The sequence below is a fragment of the Camponotus floridanus genome, unplaced genomic scaffold (assembly GCF_003227725.1).
Source record: "Camponotus floridanus strain SB8 unplaced genomic scaffold, Cflo_v7.5 scaffold43, whole genome shotgun sequence".
In the NCBI taxonomy this organism is placed as follows: domain Eukaryota; kingdom Metazoa; phylum Arthropoda; class Insecta; order Hymenoptera; family Formicidae; genus Camponotus; species Camponotus floridanus.
The window spans coordinates 514,158-536,276 of record NW_020229581.1 but is presented as its reverse complement, the minus strand read 5'-3'; the positions used below and the strand labels follow the sequence as shown (position 1 = coordinate 536,276).

Sequence of the window (22,119 nt, the reverse complement as noted above, 5' to 3'; positions counted from 1 at the left end):
CGCGATATCATATCGTGAGGCGTTCGCAGATAATTGCGATTCTATCTTTTTCCTTGCATTTAATCGAAATTTATTTTATTTCAAAAATACTCGTGTAACGCATTTACAAATACTGTTATCGATTTGTCTTGAATAACGTTCATTTTATTTTGTAGCGAAAAAGCTGGTTAAAGAATGGTAAAGTTTCTCAGATAGATCATAATTAGATCCTTATAATAATTAAGTGATTATTTATAGAAATAATTGAATTCTCCATCTAGTTATGAGGCTTGCAAATTCTTTAATTTTTATGTAGCAAAATTTTATATTTATTTGATATTAATTTATTAAGAAGAAACACGCTTAAATGTTTTTATTTTATATCGAATAATTGTGAATATTCGCAAAGAACCCCGTACGGTTCTTATGGGATTTGGGGTCCCGGTCAAATTGGCTGAATTTTTGATATGATGTAGGTTTTGACTCACTGAACAAAAGTTCCAATAGCCATCAGGCCAAAAAATCTAAAGTTTTTGAGTTACAGCGGCTCAAATGTCCAAAATTGAAAAACTTAGTCAAAACTTACATCATATCAAAAATCAGCCAATTTGACCGGGACTCCAAATCCCATAAGAACCGTGTCGGGTCCTTTGACAAAGATTTTGTGAGGATTTCTGTCTATCAATTAATAATTGATAGAACGAAATTACAAAGGTCACAAACGCGGATGAAAGTGCGTTTTCAATGCGGGTGCAAGTGCGTTTTCAATGTGGGTGCAAGTGAATGCTTCATTCATCGGCGCCGAAAGATTCGTGAATGGCTGTCTCTCACGAGTACAGATATCTATGGGCAGATACCTGCGTTTTAATGGCCCGAGAATATTCTCGTTTGCTTTTTTTCACAAGCACGTGTTTATCACAGTACCATTCATTCAGCCTACGCCACGTATCTACTCAGATTGTAATTTTTATTTGTTTCTATATAAATATTATTCTTTAATTATTTTATTATTAATAGAAGTGTATTATTCGTATTAAAAATTAAACACTTGTTTTCTTTTAATAATTATATTAAGATTAAATATAAAACATTTAAAAAAATATATATATATATGTATATGTGAATATTCATATTCATATTATTTAATAAATTTTTCAATAATTTTTGTGTTTAATAATTTTCGCTTTTATTTAGACAATTTTATTAAATTATTTAATATATTTATTTATTAATACATGTTGAAAACGGATACTTTTTTAAAAGTATCACGTACATAATTACTAAATCGAAGCAAGAATCGCATCGAAAGACATATGTGTATTTATGTAATCGAATTTATATTCGTTTCAAAAAAATCTTTCAATTCAAGTTTCCTTAAAAAATAAAATTCTATATAATTTTTTCATACGAGGTATATATTTTTCGCTGCAGATATATTTTCAAAAAGTTAATCACTTTAAAGAATATCGATGATAATCTAGAAATACAAAAATTAACACAAAAATTCATTTTTATTCATTCAAAAATTATACGTCATCGTGAAAAATCTTCTCTCTACTCTCCCGGAAGACCCATCAGTTCCCCCCGTAGATTGCATATCTCGGTGCACGCGTCGACGAAAATACTCGTTTGAGGAGCCGTGCGCGCGTGTCGACCCTCGACAGAAGAAAACTCACCCTGCTCTGCTTAGTGAGATTGGCGCCCATCGGCAAACGATTCCGCGTCGTGGCGCCGACGGCGACGTTGCGACCGGGCACGCCGTCGGCCGCGGGACATCCCCCGCGTCCTGAGGCTGCAGAGGGGCCTACCCCTCTCGCGCCCGTTCCCCAACTCGGGTGCACTCGTGCGGCCACCCTGCTGTTGCTGCTGCTGCTCGCCGAGCCCTCCACCGGTCCCTTTATTATGAGTCGCAACGAGCCACCCCTGCACGACAGCCCTCCACCGGCAACACCACCACTGCTACCACCACTAGCATCTATATCGATGACACCACTAACACCACTGTCGCTGCTTGTACTATCACTACTGTAGCTCCCGTTAGTGTCTCGACTATTGTCGTCGCAGCTGCTCTCTCGACCGACGCGACTACCACCGACTACGACAATCGTACCATCGCCTTCCCTCCTCTGAGCCACCCCCGCGTCTTCCGTCGTCGACTCTGGCACGTCGGACGACAACGTGAATCGTTCAACAATGTACAGTTACCCTTTAAAACGATATTGTTGCAGCTGTTTGGTAAATCGACACAGCTGTATCCTAGTTGTATATCGAGATTGAAAAGCTTCCCACGAAGTGAAACGTTCTGCGATTAAAAATATTCTCGAATGAGATTTCTTATGCTTGCCTCTTTCGTTGCATCAAGTTAACTTGCCTTGCTCGATCGTTCAAGCTTGCAAAAATGACGTGGATCGCGTTTATGTAGGTCTCTTGAGAGTGGCAACCCTTAGAAGATACGTACAAAAGATATATCACGAATTTTCGAGGTAGTGGATTCCGTGGCCCGCGTCCCCGCAGGACTAAGGCAACGCTTCCCGATTAAAATTCCCCCGCTCAAGGGAGAGACGTTCTAAACTACACCGTGTCACGCGCTCTTTCAACGTCGACGTCAAGTCGAGCGATCGGTCATCTCCGCGAGTCGAGGTACATTCTCAGTCGTCGCTCTCAGAAGTGTCTGTCACTCTCGTCCTTCTCATCTCCGTCAACTGCCGCTTCGCACTTCGCCGCCAGACATCCTCCCGTCCCCAGCCTTCGTCATCCGAGACGCGCGGCGCCGACGTGCATCCTCGTGTTCGTCGTCGAGTGCACCGAGCAAGCTGTCCACGTCGTTGTCGTCGTCGTCGAGAGAAGCACCAAGAGCCACGTCGCGCCACGACGCTTTCCGACCGACTGACGAACCCGTCGCCGTTGTCGATTAACTGGCCGTGGCGGGGGTGGCGGCGGCGCGATCTTCCTCTCTCCCTCCTCGATCCCTTCGTCGATTCTGACTCACTACCTACAACCCTCGTGAGCACGATTCTGCGCATGCGCATCATCCGTACTCGCTTTACAACGTTCGTACAAGCGCGCGTACGTGTGGCCGCGTGCGGCCGACGAGGACTTCCGGTTGCACGTTTGCACGCTGAGTCGCATCGTCGTCGTGTCGAGTCGGACGTGTTCGGCATTTGCAAAATTCTCTCGTGCTGAAAGCGAAGTCGGCGTAGCCGACGAAGACGTAGAACGTGCACGTAGCAGTTTGGGAATGATATTAAAGGATTACGGAAACCGTAAAAATCTTAGAAAATAATGTAAAAATTTGCGAGAGATATGCGTATGCATATCATATTTATTTCTTTTTAAGAAAAAATAACGTGCTATATATAAAAGTAATACACAAGATGTTTCTTAATAAGTGCGAAAAATTTTAGGAGATGATTCTTTGTCGAAAATTAAGAGCGGTTTTTCATATAAACATTAAAAAGTTTTAATAAAAAATTGAATAGGGGTTACTAGTTTCATTTAAAAAATATTAATAAATAACCTGTTTACTAGTAGAAAATATCCTAATTTTTTTCATTTCTTCAATTTGTTCCAAATTTGAGAAAAAAATAAAAACCTAATTTTTATCCTCATTTTTGGAGGAGTGTACGAGTAACTCAGGATGTAGCATATGTTTATATGAAAAATCCCTCTTAATTTTCGACAAAGAATCATCTCCTAAAATTTTTCGCACTTATTAAGAAACATCTTATATATATGCAGTAAAAAATATATAAATATTGAAATATTAAATAATAAAAATTTATATTAAAAAAAATTATATCAAATGTTATATATTATAGATGATAGAATGTAATAGCTATTGTGTTGCTATTTTCAAGCATTCCTTTCGCATCGCAGCATTCTGTCTCGTAAATCTGACATTCTTTTCTTATATTTTCTTTTTTCGAAGAAGTTCCCTCAATTATTCAGGTCGTCGAGACGTCCTCGTTCGCAGCGATCTCTCAAAACGGAATGCCATGCAAATTCCAGACTTCTCCCAAATTGCCCTGGGAAGCATCAACATTCAGACGACATACTGGTAGGTCTACCGGGGCGACGGTATCGATAATACCGCGAGAGAGCTCGCGAGGTTCTCCTTTTATCCCGCGCGCCTAAGATTAGTCGATGGCAGAGCTTTCCAATAAACGGGAGAGATCTCGGCTTTGTGACTGCCAGAAGACAGATAAGGTATGCCGACGGGAGGGTCCTCGCCTAAGGATCTGCCTACGCGTACCGAAGAGGATCTCGTCCCGGCATATTAAATTGTTCGCCTCACAATGTCGACCGCCAACTGCGTCGACCCCTTTTATCGATTACGACCGCTTCGCGATATTGGCAACCTGTTAATACACTTTACAGAGTGACTCGCGGAAAGTCGAAACGAATGGACGAGCGAAAATGTGAAGTTTCACGATAGCGAGTCACGATCGCTATTAATTCGGACGTTTTATATCAATACTTTGGACATTGAACGATCTAATCCCTCGATATAAATCAAAGTTATATATTTAAACAGGGGACGTTCAATCTTTTCTTCCTCAAAGTTTATGAAACCACAGAGTGATTTTTCTTTCATAATTTTTAATTTTTTTAAATTTATTATAAATATATTTTAGGGAAAAAAATATATTTTCTTATGTAAATATTCTCTTGGATATGTTTGCGCAGATATCCTTTCAAGTATTTAAAAAAGATAAATTTAAATAAAAGATAAATTAATTTAAAATACATTACACGCGAAAATTGTAATTTCGCAACAATATTATAATTGTAATTCATATCATTTTGCCAGACAAACGTCTTAATTTTTCGTAAACTTGTTTTTTGCATAAATTGTTGAAACCAGCAGGAACAGGTGCACAAAAGTAATAAAGAAAAAATCGATAGCGCGATGTAGACTATTCCGACGAGAATTAACCCTTTTGTCGTCGAGCAACTGTCGTTTCCCTAATTAATTAAATCGCACCCCCGCGTGTCCTGTTCCATACGAGCTACGGTTATGGCCGGGTCCAAAGCAAGCATCTCGGTTTAAGTTTGATTGACTCTATAATTACGATAAGACCGGCCAAACGTAATTACAGCACATCAAGTATGTTAATGATTGCGCTTGCTTAATTATTCATACGACTCGCTTGGTGTTTTATTTCAATTTTGATTTGTTTTGACATTTCGAAAATTATAGAAAAATAAAACCATATAATGTCTTTCTACATTCTTTAAAGCATTTTAAATTATTTTCGTTGTAGGGAATGATCGTTAGATATTTCGCGCACTTTAAGTGCCCGCAACAATCTTATGCAAATTTCAAATATCAATTACATCAGGCAATAAAGATCGCGATTAGAAGGACGTTAAAAGGAATTAGCACGATTTCAGCTAGCTGCAACTTCGATCACGACTTTGTAATCTCGTTTACCTCCACGCGACCCCGACTAATGAATTCATAACTTCGATTGGCCCGTAATATCTCTTACGGCTAATCCGCTTTACGGCGCTTTAAAAGCGATTAGGGTCGGCGAGGAAGGCTTCTCTTTCAGAACTTTCGCGCGTTGCGGGAATTCGACGTCTGAAAATTCCCTTAAGCTGATTTTACGCGAGACGCCAACGCCGACATCGTCCCCGTCTGCTGTTTCCGCCGCCTTCTTCACGGCCGAGTCGACCCCACGTGGTGATTTATCCGCGGCGAGGTCCGCCTTCGAGGACCGTACTTTCATTTTTAACGTAATGCGAAAAATATTCGACCGCCGCCGCCGCCGCCGTCGCCTGGCGCTTTGAAAAAAAATTCATAGCGCGCATTAAAAGGATGCGAGCCCCGACATACATAAACATGAGGGATTATTTCCTTAATGTGTATAAGTGGCACGATATACAAAGGGGATTATGCATTAACTGTCGAATAATTGATGATTTTTTTTCACCGATTAAATCGTTTGTAAATATAATTTTAATTACAAATAATTTTTATTTGTACACTTTGTTTATTTAATTCTAAAAGCTGCAGTAATTTATTATATAATCGTCATCTGATAAAAAAGACACGACAAAAATTTAATCCTTCGTAAAGTTATTTTCACGAGATATTTTTCGAGGAGCATTTTCACTGAAATGGAAGAAACTGAAATTGGAAAAACTGAAATTGGAAAAACTTGCACCCTTAGAGAGTGATCTACAAGATTAATCCTGCCTGTGATCCTTTGCCCGTATCGCCTTCCTTGCTGCGCGTCTGTTTATGGACTACACTATTTTCGTGCTGCTCTCGAAAGGATGTCTATAGGGGTGGATTTTGCCATCCCCTATTAACCGCCCTTTCCTTTTTAAACACACACACACACACACACATACACATACACACACATATACATACACGCCGACCATGTCATCTTTGTACATAAATACACAGAGTATATATACACATATATACGGTGTTCCAAATCAACATATTTAATTTTAAAGAGCAAATATTTAATTAAGTTTGTGTGTGTTCTCCGGTAAATTTAAATCGTTCTTTCCTTGAAAAAATTTTGAAACACTCACTAGTTATTAAAATTTCTTTTAATATTCAGCGTAAATAATGTAAAACATTTCGAAAGAAAATTTCGGGCAACCAAAATGCCTGGATTTAAATAAAAAACATTTTATATACAAATATGCGTTTTAAGAATTTCTTCAGTGAAAAACTTTTAAATAACTCGTCATTTGAAATGGCTTATAAGTAATATATAATTTATACATGTATATATCTCGATGTATGTAGAGAAAATCGATCCTGAGAAGCGAGCACTGATCGAACGATTACTGATCATTAAAATTACATTCGATTGGGACACCCTGTAGATGTACGCGACGTACATGGATGTGTGCCTTCATGGCAATTAGCATGCATCCAACAGAGCTTAGGGATCGCCGAGGGTGTCCGAATAATCCTGCGTGATCTACGCGCATTTCCGATACCCATATGCAGTAGTGTGCTTATGGTACCGCCTGACGCAAACCCCCTCTCCCCCACATGCAACCCTGTATACAAGCGGCGGGCACTCGCATTATGGCGTTCGCGGGAGAGGAGAGCGGCAGGCCCTTTGAATAATTTGCTTCTCCCGCGAGGGTCGGAGGAGGACTGGACACGAATGGCTTTATTTGTTTCCCGGAAAAAATCGATGGGCCGTATCGGCCGTAACCACCGTTTAATAACGATTCGAGAGCCTCGAGTTGGATAACGGATTTATCGTTGATTCGGGAAATCGCGATGTGCCCGATGAAAACTATAACAGCATCACGGTTCGATTTCTGATAATTAAATGGCATACATCATAATGCAAAGTAAATAATATATTATTCCATGAATAGCGTTTAATTAGAGAGATATTATCAAGCTATATATATCATTTATTACAAAGAGATATATTATCGTTCGAATAATATATTATTAGAAACTGTGTATTAGTAAGTTAATTACAGATAAAATTAATAATCGAAATATTGACGTGAAAATAATCTGCATACATATTACAGATATTATTTTATAGATATAATTAGGCCATTTCAAGATATATAAAGAATTCAATTACTTAATTTAAAGACATATAAATATAATTTTTTTATCAAATATAATACTAGTCTATAAATAAATTCTGCTATATTTTATCGTGTAATTGACTGAAAAGTAAATTAAAATATTTTTCCTCGTTAATTTTAACGACATTTGAATCGAATAATTTGCGAAAGAGAGAGATTCCGGATTTACTTTTGAAAATTAATACTTAGTTTGTAATATCATCCTGTTGATTTTTGGCAAAGACTTGGTAAGTTTGCGTGTCAAATATCAAGCACGCCGCGGTATTTCGATGTCAAAGCGAGACGTCTCGCGGAAACGGAATACGGAGCAAAGATACGCAGGGGAGTGGCAGGAGGAGGAGAGGAAGAAAGAGGAGACGAAGGAGGCGGAATCTTGATTTGATATTCCGCATGAAGGACTCTTCGTCGAGAGCTTTTACACGCTCGACGCGAGCTTTTCAGCATCTACCGGAATATGAACAAGAATGGCACGTGATGATAACGTTGAGGAGCTTTCCGTTTCCTTTCTTGCATTATACTTAAGCGAATAGCAGGAGGAAAAGTCGTAATAATTAGCAAACTTGTAATCAAGCCAACTAACTTGGGAGAAGCCATTCAATCGAATTGATATTATTTTAATATTCGATGTTTACTTTCGCGCTTATCGAGACACAATTATTTCAATCCTTTGAAAAAACTCGCGAATTAAAATCCCCTGCTTTTTCAAAATGTGCTTTAAATATTCAACTTTCATACAGCACATGCTATTATTAAACATTGATTTTTTTTTACACCAGACCTAAATAATTTGCATATCAAGGCCTCCTTTTTCTTATTTCTTCTCGGAATAATAACGTTCACGTCACGTTTTGCGTCAGCCGCTAACACGTAAAGCATAATCGCGCCTAATCTCCCAGTCTCGTTCCGATTTTATCGAGCTGGTTGACACCTACTGCAGAAGAGTAATGGTCAATCGTGGATACACGGGATTCGTGTCCTTCGGTGGGTCAGTGAGGCCAGAGCGACCCTTTCTCGTCCTTTGTTCCTAACCCACGCGAGAATTTCTCTCTCTCTCTCTTTTTCTCTCGCTCGCCGACTAATTCGCCGGGCGGAAACGACGCGCATTTTTGCGCGCGTGCGTTTCGCCATTAATTAAAGGGACCGAGAAGCGCGGAGTGCGGCCCTCCGATAAAAACCTCTCCATCGCGTAATATAAAGCCCCCGGGGAGGATGACGATGGGGACGACGGGGCGCGGCCCCGAAGAGATAGTCGAAATATCGTAGGGCCGAGTGTAGCGGAGATATCGCGCGGCTTTGCTTGAAATCTCGAGGTATAACGCGCGTCATTATGGCAATCCGGACATTAGAGGGAGAGGCAAGAGGATGGGTATTTATATACCGGAATTCTGCGATTCGATGGCGCATCAGGATTGTTTAAATTATAATCAGCGCTGCACTCACAAGCCCTCGAATCAGGGCGATATTCATCAGAGCGAGGATGATTTGCGTATCATGCAATAGCAACGAAATATATACGGCAGATACGAGATATAAATTATTGTGAATTTAATTATCTCTTGTTATATGAAAATAAAAAATGTGCGGATATAATAATTTTTCATAATTTATATGCAATAATATTATAATTTTTTTACAGAGAACACACAAAAGATTGATAATTTCAAATTATTTAGAAAATAATCAATATCTATGTGTCTTTAAATATTTCGATGTTTTTCGAAAAAAAGCATTTATTAAAAAATGTCCTTTATATCTGTAAATGTGCAATCATCTTTCCTATTTCTATCAAATTTTTAGATAGATTAATAGATAAAAAATAAAAGAAAATATAACTTAAGAATTATCTGAATTATTATTGTTATATACGCGAAATTATGCCATCTTAATGATACATTGAAATGCAAATCCAAGTGAATATTTTATGTATTCTTGTCTTCCTCTTGAAAAGAAATAATAGTTTAATTCCGCGACTCCCGCAGACTTTTTGTCCCCTTAATGTCTCTTGCAAAGAGTATATACAGTGCTAGAGGGGACAAGAAATTATCGTGCAAATAGCCACTTCATTATGCAAGATGGTTCATTGTCGAAATGACGACCGCGAGTCGGAGTACAAAGTTGTGTACCGATCAGACGGCATTGTCGTTAACCGCAAACATATCGCGCAACCTTGCCCTAATCTGGCGCGGTCGTTAGTCATTGCTTAGGTCTCTAGTTTCATGGGCGTGATCAGAATGGGTTACTAGGGTACAAGATTTACAGTCTCGCGGGACTTTTGTTTGCCGAACTATGTAACTCGCTCCCCCACTTAATGCCTCGTATCATGAGAATCAACGGATGTTTCGCCGTTAATTCTCATTTGTCACAATTATCCAAACGTCACGCAGTCTCTCTTGCATATTAATCAAATTAAAATTTCGATAAATCTGCTCAAAATTAAATACAAAGAACACAAATTTGCTGTCGGTCTCGAAAGATCGATTCGAAAAAATGATCACGTTTTCCATGTTTCGAGGATTTCAATGACACACCCCGTATATGGATCCCAGATCCGCACGTGAAGTTCGGGCAAATTGCGTGTGCGCTCCACCGCGTGTTGGCTCTGTAACGGACAAGCGCGTTACTCGTGCGTACGGGACGGGATCTCCGGTAATGAACGCATGACGATCCGCGGCTAATCGTCGCCCGGAGGAGTCGCCGAGACGTGAAGCGCTCACGTATCGCCCAGTCGACCTTGCTCGTTGCGCAACGGCGTCCTTTGATCTGGGACCAGCCACTACCGACCAATGGCCAATAACGATTTGCGCGCTGCAACCGTGATTAATAGATCGCCACTCAACTCGAACTCGGTATAAATCGGACGATACAATAGTGCAATTTCAATTGGCAACGGAAATAAAACTGCGGGGATTAATACGAGGGAGAGACCATCAATTCGAAATCATTGCTAGGTTGCCAGTTTTCTTTTGTCAGCGCGAGTTTGCAGCTTTCACAGATAAATTTTTGTCAAAATGAATAAATAAGAAGTTTCCGAGGGGGTTTGTTCCGAAATAAAATTTCAATTAATGATTTAATTACGAAGATATTTAATGCGGAAAAATCAGAAATTGACTTTAAAGATTGCAATTAAATAATCTACGATATATATTTTATTTGATAGCAAGTAAATATATTATAAATGTTTTATATTATATTAATTTTGATTTGTTATTTTGTATTAAATTAATTTTGACTTTTATATTAAATTAATTTTGATTTGTTTAGATTAATTTCAATGACAAAGTAACATGTGTCTATTAACTATCTTGAAAAAAATTGTTACATGTATATGTTAATACGTATATGTATATACGTTGAATATACAAGATGTTTCTTAATAAATGCGAAAAATTTTAGAAGATGATTCTTTGTCGAAAATTCCTCCAAAAATGGGAGTGAAAATTAGGTTTTTATTATTTTCTCAAATTTGGAACAAGTTAAAGAAATGAAATTAAGTGGATATTTTCTACTAGTAAAAAGGTTATTTATTAATATTTTTTTCAGCCTCCCGTATTGTTATAAGGGGATGAAACTAGCAACCCCTATTCAATGTTTTATTAGAACTTTTTAATGTTTATATGAAAAACCCCCCTTAATTTTCGACAAAGAATCGTCTTCTAAAATTTTTTCGCACTATTAAGAAACACCCTGTATAATAAAATTACAATCTGGATTATTCATAAAACTGAAATCTCACAAGTACACTGAACAAGATAATTAATTGCATGTATCGAGATACGATGTTCGATAAATATGGAAAACAAGCGCGTTAAACACTTGAGCTCTGCACCGATGAAAATTTATGAGCACTCGTTGCGTTTTATAAAAGACGCGAGTCGTGCGGAATAAAATTCGTGCAGCTGGCAAATTTCTCTCGGTATTTGAAAGTAGAGTGGCGAGGGATGTCGGCGTGCTCTCTCTCTCTCTCTCTCTCTCTTGGTCCTTTTCTCTTTCTCTCTTGCCCTATCTCGTCTCGCCACCGTTATGAGCTGACGACCGCGCCTCGTAACGAGGAATTATAGCTGAAACCGACACCGGAGTCTGTACAGTATTCAACGAGCATGAATTTCACCCGATTATCGGATACGCGTGGCCCATGCTAAATACCAGTCCAGCCGCTACAAGTGAAATAGTAGAAATCCATTAAAGGGCTTTGTACGGACACTGTCGAATATACCGGGTAACATGTTATTCGTCGTTTCATTGAGAAAGTTTCAGCATCGGGAAACCTCGAGCAAAGTCTCGGGAAACTTTCCATCTCGATCGAAAAATAATATTTTTAAATACATGTAAATTTTTATCCATTAATATTCTATTTAAGCAATAAAAATATTTTATATCTAAATATATCTGTTAGATATTGTAAGGAACACACTCTGTGGATTTTAAATTTTATAATAAAATTCAAACATGTTATTCCCGTCTGCAAAATTGCTAAATAGTGTCGAAATATATTTTAATTAAGTAAAACGCATTCCCTTTTTCGAAGAAGAATCCGTCAACAAATTTCCACGCAGGGTAAAATAATATGCCGGGGTTATTGTAAAGAATCGGAGAGCACATACCGGTTTCCCTCGCGCGCCAGCCGAGCCGCAATTTATGAAACACGGCGTGTGTGCGGTGGCCGAGCCTATACATCCATACTCTCCGTCCCCGCATGATTCAACCCTTCTGCAAAATACCGCGGCCACTGTGTTTTTCCACCCTTCCGATCGTATTCTATCTCGCGGCCGCAACCGCGTGTCGGGCATCCGTGCGGGATATCCTGACAAACACACACGCGTGCGCGCGTAGCACCGTGTCGCTGCAATAAATATGCGTGAGCGATAGGAGATTAATCGCGCACCGTAAACAGAGATTACCTTCCGACGTGAATTAGCCTTAGCGAGTGATTCGGAAGGATAGCCCCCGCGGGAACAATGAAACCGTGCGCGTGGCACAAAGCCGGGGATTTAAAAACGAAAATATAACAACTGCTTGCGTTTTTAAACGCCATTTCTCTCTCGAAAAAAATACTCGCGCTATAAAAATAAGGGAATTTTGCTAGGAAAATTGCGCAAAATGTCACGCATATGTGTGCGGTCGAAAAACATTTCCCCGCCATCGGTAAGCTCTCTCTCTCTCTCTCTCTAGCCCTGGATTAAATAAATTCAGAGCTTTCTTTGTACATTAATTTACATAGAAAGCGTGAATTCAAAAGGCGCAAATATCAATTTATTGAATCAAAAGTTACCAGTACTTAATTTATTTACATATGTTGCAGACTTATCGAATCAGTCTGTTTATAAAAATCTCTTTTTGCAGGCGGATCTTTTATAAAACATCTAAACGTTTTGTAAAAAGACTGCATTTACAAAGAATCTGTGATATATACAAAGTAGATGTTTCTGCGATGTTTGCATCGATTTCGAGACATTCTGTAATAAATTTCTCCGAATTCTTTGCAGCCGAAGGGAGATCCAGGTTTACGATAGTCTCGTTCGCGATTGTTTTTTCTGGCATTAATGATCGATGTCACCGAGCGACGACAATATACCGCCCAGGTTGTTTGCGACGTCGCGTCGCGACGCGGCGCGTCGCGGCGCCGTAAGATCCGGAGGGAAAGAGAATTTTCCCTTCCTCTCTTTCGCTCCTCGGTCCTTCGCGCACCCTCTGGCTCTCATCCTCTATCATTCATCCCTGACGCCTTCGAATTTACTTCGTCCGCCCCCCCAGGGCTCTCCTCCTCGCCGTCTCTTTTTTTTGTCTCGGCGTATTGATGTATCGTCGCGCTCGGATTCGCATTATACCTCGGAATCACGTTGATCAATGTTTCGCGACTGATTCGGAAGAGTGCGAACGGAAGCTCGCGGAAAGGATAGTTTCGAGTCGTATCGAATTTCCACTCTCGAGACGGATTATTGATTGTCGTGGCAGTTCTCCGCGATCTCGAGACAGAGTCGTTATCGTGTCTTGTAATTCGATATTGCATTCTTTTACATCATGAAAATGAAAGCAGACGAGGATGATCTTGTCAATTGTGTTCTCAAAATTATATAAAAAAAAAGGTTTACACTCTATCTCTTTAATACGCGAAAATTTTAAACCTTTTATTGGGGAGAATTTAATCTTAAATTAATTTAAAAAATCTCTCGTGAGACTGACTTTTAAGAAATCCTTGTATATCCTTGTATTGGTAATACTGTTAAAAATTTGAAATAAAGAATAATGTAACACCTTCCTCAAGATAGAATTGTCATTAATTTGAATTGAGATATAAATTATCGAAAATTAAGTTGCATCTTCTCCAGTGAATCATTTTTCCAATGTCGTAATATTACATATATTATATTATATTTTTTTCTGCTTAATTATTCCCACTATATAATAAATTAATAAATTATAATAAATATAATAAATATAATAAATAAGTATAAATTAATTTTTAATCATTGTATTATATGTAATGGTTATTTTGATTTATTGTTGTCGCGACTACGACATATAATTCACGAGAGACATTAGAATATAAACAGCACGGAGACCGTGAAATTCGCATGTGCGAACACTCGATTAGAATGTAAATCGTGTGCGCGCGCGCTAAAGGAAGAGAGAGAGAGAGAGAGAGAGAGAGAGAAAGGACCACCCTTGCGCGCTGCGTTTTGATAGCGTTACACGAGAGGCAAGGAGGTCCTTTGTTGTCTCGGCGGTTACTCCGTAGCGTTCGTCGATGAATCGATGCTAACGGCGCGTGTGATACGAATCTGCATAACTAATCGCCGGCTTTTACGCCAACGTTTTTCGGACCCCGAGTAACGTCGTTAGGCTTCCTTTGAGACACAAATTCGCAACGGGAACTCGATTAGTGGGACGCGCAAAGATATTCGCGTCAGAGATATTCCAAACTGCAGGCCGCACGTCGACGTCGTTTGCACTTTTGTTCGCGGGACACAATGCACACATGCAGCTAAAAGTGACCGCAAACGCTGTGATGTGCGACCGCGCGAAATAAAGCGGGGAACCTTTCAGAGCGACACATTGTGCATACAATGTCATACATCTGCATGCAGCATGTAATGAAAAACAAGAATAACTTTTTTTTTCTATTACAATGTCATCGATAAATGAAATGAAAGTCACGGGATAATGTTTAATATAATAATGCATTAATTATTCCTGTGTTAGTTTTATAAATATATCTCGAAAAAATCTTATCGCGTTCTAAGGCTATACAGTACTGGACAAAATAAATCATACACCTTTCAACAAATTGAATTTGTTAGTATAACTATTCTTTTAAGCAAATAGTTTATTAGATACAGGAAAGTCGAAGCATTTCAAAGTATTTAAATAAAGAAAATATAAAATAATACAAATTATGCTCAATTCTTTTGTAAAAAAGTTAATTCTAATTGTGATTAGTACTTAGTATGGCCACCTTTGGCTTTCAATACCTCTTCCAGTCGGCGAAGCATACTTTCGACTAATTTCTTTAACTTTATTTATTTGCTAACTATTACTTCTAAAAGTGTATGATTTATTTTGTCCAGGGCAAAATGTAACAATATTGAATAATAAATTTTTTACAAAAGAATTGAGCATAATTTTTATTATTTTATATTTTCTTTATTTAAATATTTTGAAATGCTTCGACTTTCCTGTATCTAATAAGCTATTTGCTTGTTAAAGGAATAGTTATACTAACAAATTCAATTTGTTGAAAGATGTATGATTTATTTTATCTAGTACTGTAAAATTGTAAAAGCCATCTTGTTAAAAGATTTTAGATAGAATAGATTATTTATTTGTTGTCTCTGGTGTTTTTTTTTTCTCGAAAATAGAGGAAAGAAAGAGCTGATATTTATTTTTTAATTTCTAATTATATATTATTTTTATGTTATATCTAATATTAATTTAGCGAATATATTTTCTATTTGGTCCGCAAATGTAAATATATTTATTCCATAGCTACTACTTTTGGTAATTACACGAGAGCAGTCATGAGAATCAAACACGTTTCTTGCGGCAATAGAGCGCAAGGTTTTGCAGCGCGCTAGGAAACGGCAGACTAAAAAAACCCCATAACGATCTAATCTCGCGAAAGTCGTCTTGGTCATCCGTGTATATTTCCCAGCTGGTTGTCGGCCGCGGAAATATTCCGACATGATAAAAACAGAAGCAATTTGCCAAAACGTCGACTTGATGGTTGTACAGCGTGCTTTCCCGCAGACAGTCTCGACATGAGGATTACGTCGCCGTTCAGTACTTCCAAGTTCAGGGTTTTGAGCAGGGCGAATGGAGCGCGTAGGGTGAAGAAGGAAGGTCGACGATGCGCTGACGAGAACTTACGGGACGAAGGAGAATCGCCTTGAAACGGGTGGGTCCAGGATAAGGGAGGATATCTCGCAGGAGGAAAGTGGGATGTAAATTGCTCGCACGTACATTAGTCATCATCACTCGCAGCCCTCAACTTTGTTCGAGAGAAGCGCGGTCGATCCTCCCTTTCGTAGTCCTCCTCTTCCTCCTTCCTTTAACCTTTTCCGCCTCGCTCGCCATCATCGTCGACGTCGTCTCCTCGACGTCAAACTTGGTTTCCCCGTCGTCTCTTCATCGACCTATCTTCCTTCATCTTTCTTTCATATTTGCACTTTCGTGATAATTTTTCCCGGCTGCATCTCATGCTCGACTCGCACATTTTACGAGAGTTTTGTTATTAATGAATCTGCTTTCTGTATGCAAAATTTAATTTATAATGCTGCAATCGAAACAATAATTTTTATATTATTATTCTTCAAAATTTTCTTTTTCGACTCAGTTTTTAATCGAACAAATTTTAATAAATATTAATAAAATAAATATTAATAATAAGCTTTAATAAAATTTGTATAAAAAATGTTTGAAAATTTTTTCAAAGCGTCGCAAACTCAAATCTGGTCACGTTTACAGAATTAATTCGCACGCGTATTATACATGACGAATATCTTTCGACGAAACTGTAACGGCGTTAATTTATTCGGTATTCTACGTTCTACGTTACGTGGCTTTTCTCCTCGGAAACGGAATTTCCCGTCTGTCTCGCCATCATCCCTGCCTTGTGCGCCGACGGGTAAACGACGCTTGTCTAACTTCCATAGAAATACATTTCACCGGAGAAGGGAATTGCTAACAAGTTACGCGCCAGGTTCCCGCTTAAGTTTCGTTTCGCTTCGATCGCCTTCGAAACACGTGGCGTTTTCCTCTGATCCGCAACGAAGCTTTATCCGCTTCGGCTCTTCGAAATATTAATTTACAAAGTTTGCAATCTCGTAACAAAGCTGAGCATAAAAATATATAAATAATAAAAACAATGCGTAAAGATAATATATACATATGTATCATTTCATATTTTTACGTCCGTATGTTTTTTGTTCTCTTGTAAAATAATTACGTCTGTCAAAAGATATTCGCGCAAATATAATTGCAGCTAAAATGCTACTTTCATTGATATTAGAAAAATATTTCCATTCCTTTATTTTGTATATTTCGTATATTCGTTGAAAGATAATCTATAATTTCCACATGTCATGTATTGTGATTAATTTTAAAATATAATTCTACAGTTAATGCATTTCGCTATGATATTTATCGCCGATTTTGATCGAGATTGACATTAATAATTACCGTAGGTAAATGCGCGCTCGGTTTTTCAGGCGCAAACACAATGTTAATTAAACGCTCGCGGCGCTGGTAACGCTCGACGCAAAAATCTCTTCATTATAACTTTTGCGAGATTTTGAAACGACGGAGGAGCGATGAAGTAGCTCCCGAGAAGAGCTAGCGAGATCACTTTCTTCCTTCGGGACCTTCAGTATATTCTGGCGCGTCCCGGCGAGTAAAGCGGCACTCCGAGTAGTTTCGAAAGCAATTACGATTTCCAGAAGGCCGACAGCGTAATTGAATATTATGCAAGCGGAAATCGCCTTTCCTCTCTTTTTTCAAGGGAGAAAATAGAGAAAGAGAGCTCGACTATAAATTTTAAGTTTTCCGTGGAAGATGCGGCCAAATCGGCGCCTCCCTTTGAAGTCTCTTTTATTAAAAAGTATTTTACCAAAATTGCACGATAGCAGCCGCAGTGATTTGCATTCTGCAAAGAAAACTGCGCGCGTCTCTTTAACTTGAATAAGAAATTTCTCGCATCTGCAAAATGTGTAAAATTTATAATACACCTTTTGGATATCGCGATTTTATGAATACAAATTATTTTATGAATCATTTTATTTTACAAATTTTTGATATAAATTTGAAATGTATGTATATTATCATTTTTTTTTATTTCTTAAATAAGGAAGAAATGAATATTATTCATAATCTACTTGAAGAAGCTTATGTTTTAGCATTTATATTTTACTCTTTTATAATTCACCCCTTTTATCTTTTTGCAATTTCCGTCATTTCATTGACCGTCATACAGCATTTTGCCTTGGCAATATGAAGATTCAGATATTTAAGGGTTGAATGGCGAGAAGAGAGGTTTTGGCTTCGAGACTACCTCGGGAATGAGGGTGAAAGTTCCGCGAGAATTATCGTAGCGCGAAATTTTAATCCACCCCTTGCATCCCTTTCCTCTCGCGGCATTTCCCTTCACGGTAGGCAGGCATGCTTTTCCGCGAGGAAGAGAGACGGATAAGAAGTTGCGAAATGGGAAACAAAGAATATTAGCGCGATTAAGCGGGAGTCCTGCGGCGTGTACGCGCGGGATTGTCCTTTCGTTTATTCCGGTTCGCGATGGGGCTGCGACCTTCCTCTGTCGTGCCCCATTCGGAGAAAATAACGACCCGGAGAAGGCGTTTGTTCGGAGCTTTTTCTGTTCGGACCGACCCTCGCCTCGATGGAAATTTTCGAGAAACTTGGACGGGGACGACCATCGTCATCGAAGAGGAGAAAAAATATAACGAAGGCATCCTACAGACGTCGAATTAAAAACACGAGCGTGGTTCGATTCCCTTTGAGAATCCGTCGGTGGAAATATTTTTTCAGATTCGCCTCGTTTTCTCTTGGAGATTTCTACGTTCGAGAATCTGTGATGGATCAAAGAAATTCACGGGACGAATGTTGCTGGTCGTTATTATCTTCTTTCATGCTTCCGGTTGTTCGCACTTCGTTTCATCCATAGATTCTTTGAGCTATTTGACGGTGGTAGGTTTTTCCCTTTAAAATAAAAGCATCAGTAAATGAAAGCTTAAACATTTTCTCACGACTCCCTTCGTATAAAATGTTTAAATTTTATTTAGTAAATTTATTTAATAAAAGGAATTGATCAAAGTCGGAAATTTATATTTAAAAAAGCAATCTTATTTTCTTATAGTATTATTATTTAATATATATTTTATAATTTATTTCCTCAGAATTTAAAATAAGAAAATCACAAAATCAGAGAGCAACAAAAAATATTACATAATTAAAAATATCACAAATATTAATATTAATATATACATATTTACTATATATATATTAAAAACCTAAATTATATATTACTTTTTATTAATTTTATATTATTGAAATAATTTGGAATTTTATATATATTATGATGTTATGGCATAAAATTATCTCTACTGTATCATCGTCATTTTCATCACCATCTTTTGATAATTTTCTTCACTTGACGGATCTTCAGCGATGCGACAAAGTTTTCTCGACAGCTTGCCAGCAGATTCGTCCGAGTAAGATGCTTAATCGATAATCGTACCCGCGTCTCGCGAGAGAAGCTTTTCCGTGGAAAAGCTCCTTCTCGGGCTGAACGGGGGTTACTCCCGCGGGAATGAATGACTGATGAGGATCCGTCCCTTTCTCTCTCGCCACGTGGAGCAGGATTTGGCGGCATGGCAATTCTAAGATTCACTTTACGACGACGTCCGAGATAAATTGCGGCCGTATGCAAATGTCAACGATACGTCAACGCCGTAGAAGTGGCGCGCTCGTTGCTCATTATTGTGCGCTCGCATCATTATGCAGCTGGATAATTGACGGCTGTCATAGTAACGTGCAAATGTGCCACGAAATTATTCCCGTAACTTTCTGGGAGAAAGACTAGAAATTGCCGAGTCATAACAGCAGAAACGGCGGATATAAATATGTTTTTACTGTACGCGAGTTGGCTTTCAGAGATTTGGAAAATATGTTTTTCGTGAAAAAGAGAAAAAAACATTTATAAGTATCTCTTGACATTTATATATATTTTCACTTGATATTTAAAAAATAACATAACACATTGCACACGTATGCAATATTGCAAATACGCGAAAAGCACATATTATTTTAAAGTTATTGAAGCAGTTATATGAATTATAAAAGAACCATATCCGGAAACACACACACACACACAACTGTAAAGGTAACATGTACTTTCGCGCTGTCTGATTCCCTTTTCATTTTTATGTTATTCTTTCTCTTTTATTCGGCAAAAAGCTACATCCAGATGGCTATATTGGACGTGATACGCGCGTTAAGATCGCAGCCGCCGACTATTGTGCGCCGTCGACAAACACGTGTTTCGCGTTTCGTTTTATCGAGACGGCGCGTTCGCGGCTTTAAACGAGAGCCTCGTTTTTGCTACCACCGAAGGCTACGGGTTAATATCGATGTATCGTCCTCCCTCGTTCCTCCTCTCGCAGGATGGAAATGCCCGTCGCGACGGCGCCACGCGGCCATCGACAATCTTCGCGCGCAACCCTCACGACAACCCGATACATTTTCGAGCGCTTATTGTTACGATTCGCACAGTCGTCCTTCGCCTACTGATTCGCCATTGAATACGTACTCTCTTCTATCCAGCATTCTGCTTCGCGTAGTTATTTTCCGAACTATCAGTCTGCCATATTATCGACAAACGGAGGCAAACTCGCGCGCGATATTGCGGCAATATCAATTCAATGGTACGAATGATTGTGGGTATATATAACAGAACAAGAGCAAACCAAAGATTTCTAAGCGACTCGAGGAAATGTACGATTTTCAGTCTAAAATTATTTATGAGTCATGAATATTAATTATTAATCTTTAATTATTAAAAATTTTAATTTATTTATTATTTAAATGTATATTTAAGAAAATTTAATATAAGAAATCATATATTTATTATAGAGCATATAAGTTAATAATAAAATTTTAATAACAAGAATAATTATTAACATTTATTTAATAACAAAAATAAAATTAGCTATGTAGAAAACATTATATGAAAATGAATTTTTTAAAAATTTGTATTGTTTACATCATAATTTTTTGCATATTTCGTGCAGGTTAGAGCAACAAATTTCCGGTATATTATTCTCTGTCGAACTTTATTGAGCGCGCACACACACAACTAAGTAAGAGCGTTTTTCGCAGCACATTTCACGCTTCCTTGAGTATTTGGCCATTTTGCCGCTATTCTTCCAACTTTCCTCATGCCTTTTTACAATCGTCGACATGGCGCCGCATTTATGGAGAATAAGTAGACGAATTTTTGTCTGATCGCCATTAAAACTTGATATTCTCAATCTTTTTTAATGGACCAAACATGTTTTTCATCAAGTTTATTCTTCCAGTTTCGATATTTGTCATTTTTATTTTAAATTATTAACTATAAATATATCTTAATAACAGTTTATCTTCAATTTCTAATAAGTATATTTTTGTGATTTTCCCAAACAAGAGACTGTTAATATGTCGTCAAACGAGGATTGTTAATATATCTGTACACTTTTTATAATGATACATTTAATATATTAATCATGTTCAAATTATTCATTTAATAATTCATTTGGAAAGTTTTATTTAAGAAAAATATTTAATGATGACTTTTCTTACGATCTATTCATACATTTAAAAAATGTTACCATAATAATACTTTAACAAAAGTACGACGGCAATATTAATTGATCCAAATTGTGCGTTTGTTTTTGGAATTTGCACACGAATCACTGCTAATTTTTGAAATTCCATGAAAAAAAATGTACTCTCGTCTCTCGCACATCGCAATCTTAAATTCCATGATTAAACATTCTCTTTCTCCATGAAAATGCAAATATAATCCTTTCGTTCATTAGCACGTCTAATGAAAATTCGCAGTCTCGTTATTAGACCCGGCGGCTGTTTCCCTACGCCGCCTTCGCGTAATGACATACGTGATCCGAGGTATTTAGTGGCCTTGATCGCCGGACGGTATGTCACGCAGGCTAACGCAAGGGAAACGGCCATTCTGCGACGAGAAACGCGGACGACGACGAAAACGACGAAATGGCAGTTCGTGTCAGCGACCGCGCCATTCAATTAAGTTTATCTCCGGCTCTTTCACAGAGAGGGTCGGACATTCACGCTTGCACACGATAGTGCACGGGATCCCCATCGAGTTTGCAGCTCGCGAGATACGGGCCTCGTGCTGTCGCATCGTCAAGCGATGCTCGTCGCCAAGCGAGTGGCGTAACAACGTGTCGTAATAACGCGCTTATTCCGAGTCGCCAGTTATCCTCGACCTCGACCGTAACGAGAGACGTAAGGTCGGGGATTAATTAGATT

The 22,119-nt window shown here is 38.4% G+C and overlaps 1 protein-coding gene across 8 annotated transcripts in view; it reads right to left on the bottom strand.

Moving 5' to 3' along the window:
- The window catches only part of LOC105258422, a 209,292-nt gene that overhangs the window by 27,492 nt on the left and 159,681 nt on the right, over positions 1 to 22,119 (bottom strand). The window contains exon 1 of one of the 8 annotated variants that reach the window (XM_011269661.3): positions 1,656 to 2,875. The exons of the other annotated variants lie outside the window; for them this stretch is intronic. Coding sequence (XP_011267963.1) covers positions 1,656 to 1,685 — 30 coding nt within the window. The 5' untranslated portion in view covers positions 1,686 to 2,875. Of the gene's footprint in view, positions 1 to 1,655; positions 2,876 to 22,119 lie in introns of those variants that run through there. 8 annotated transcript variants of the gene reach the window in all.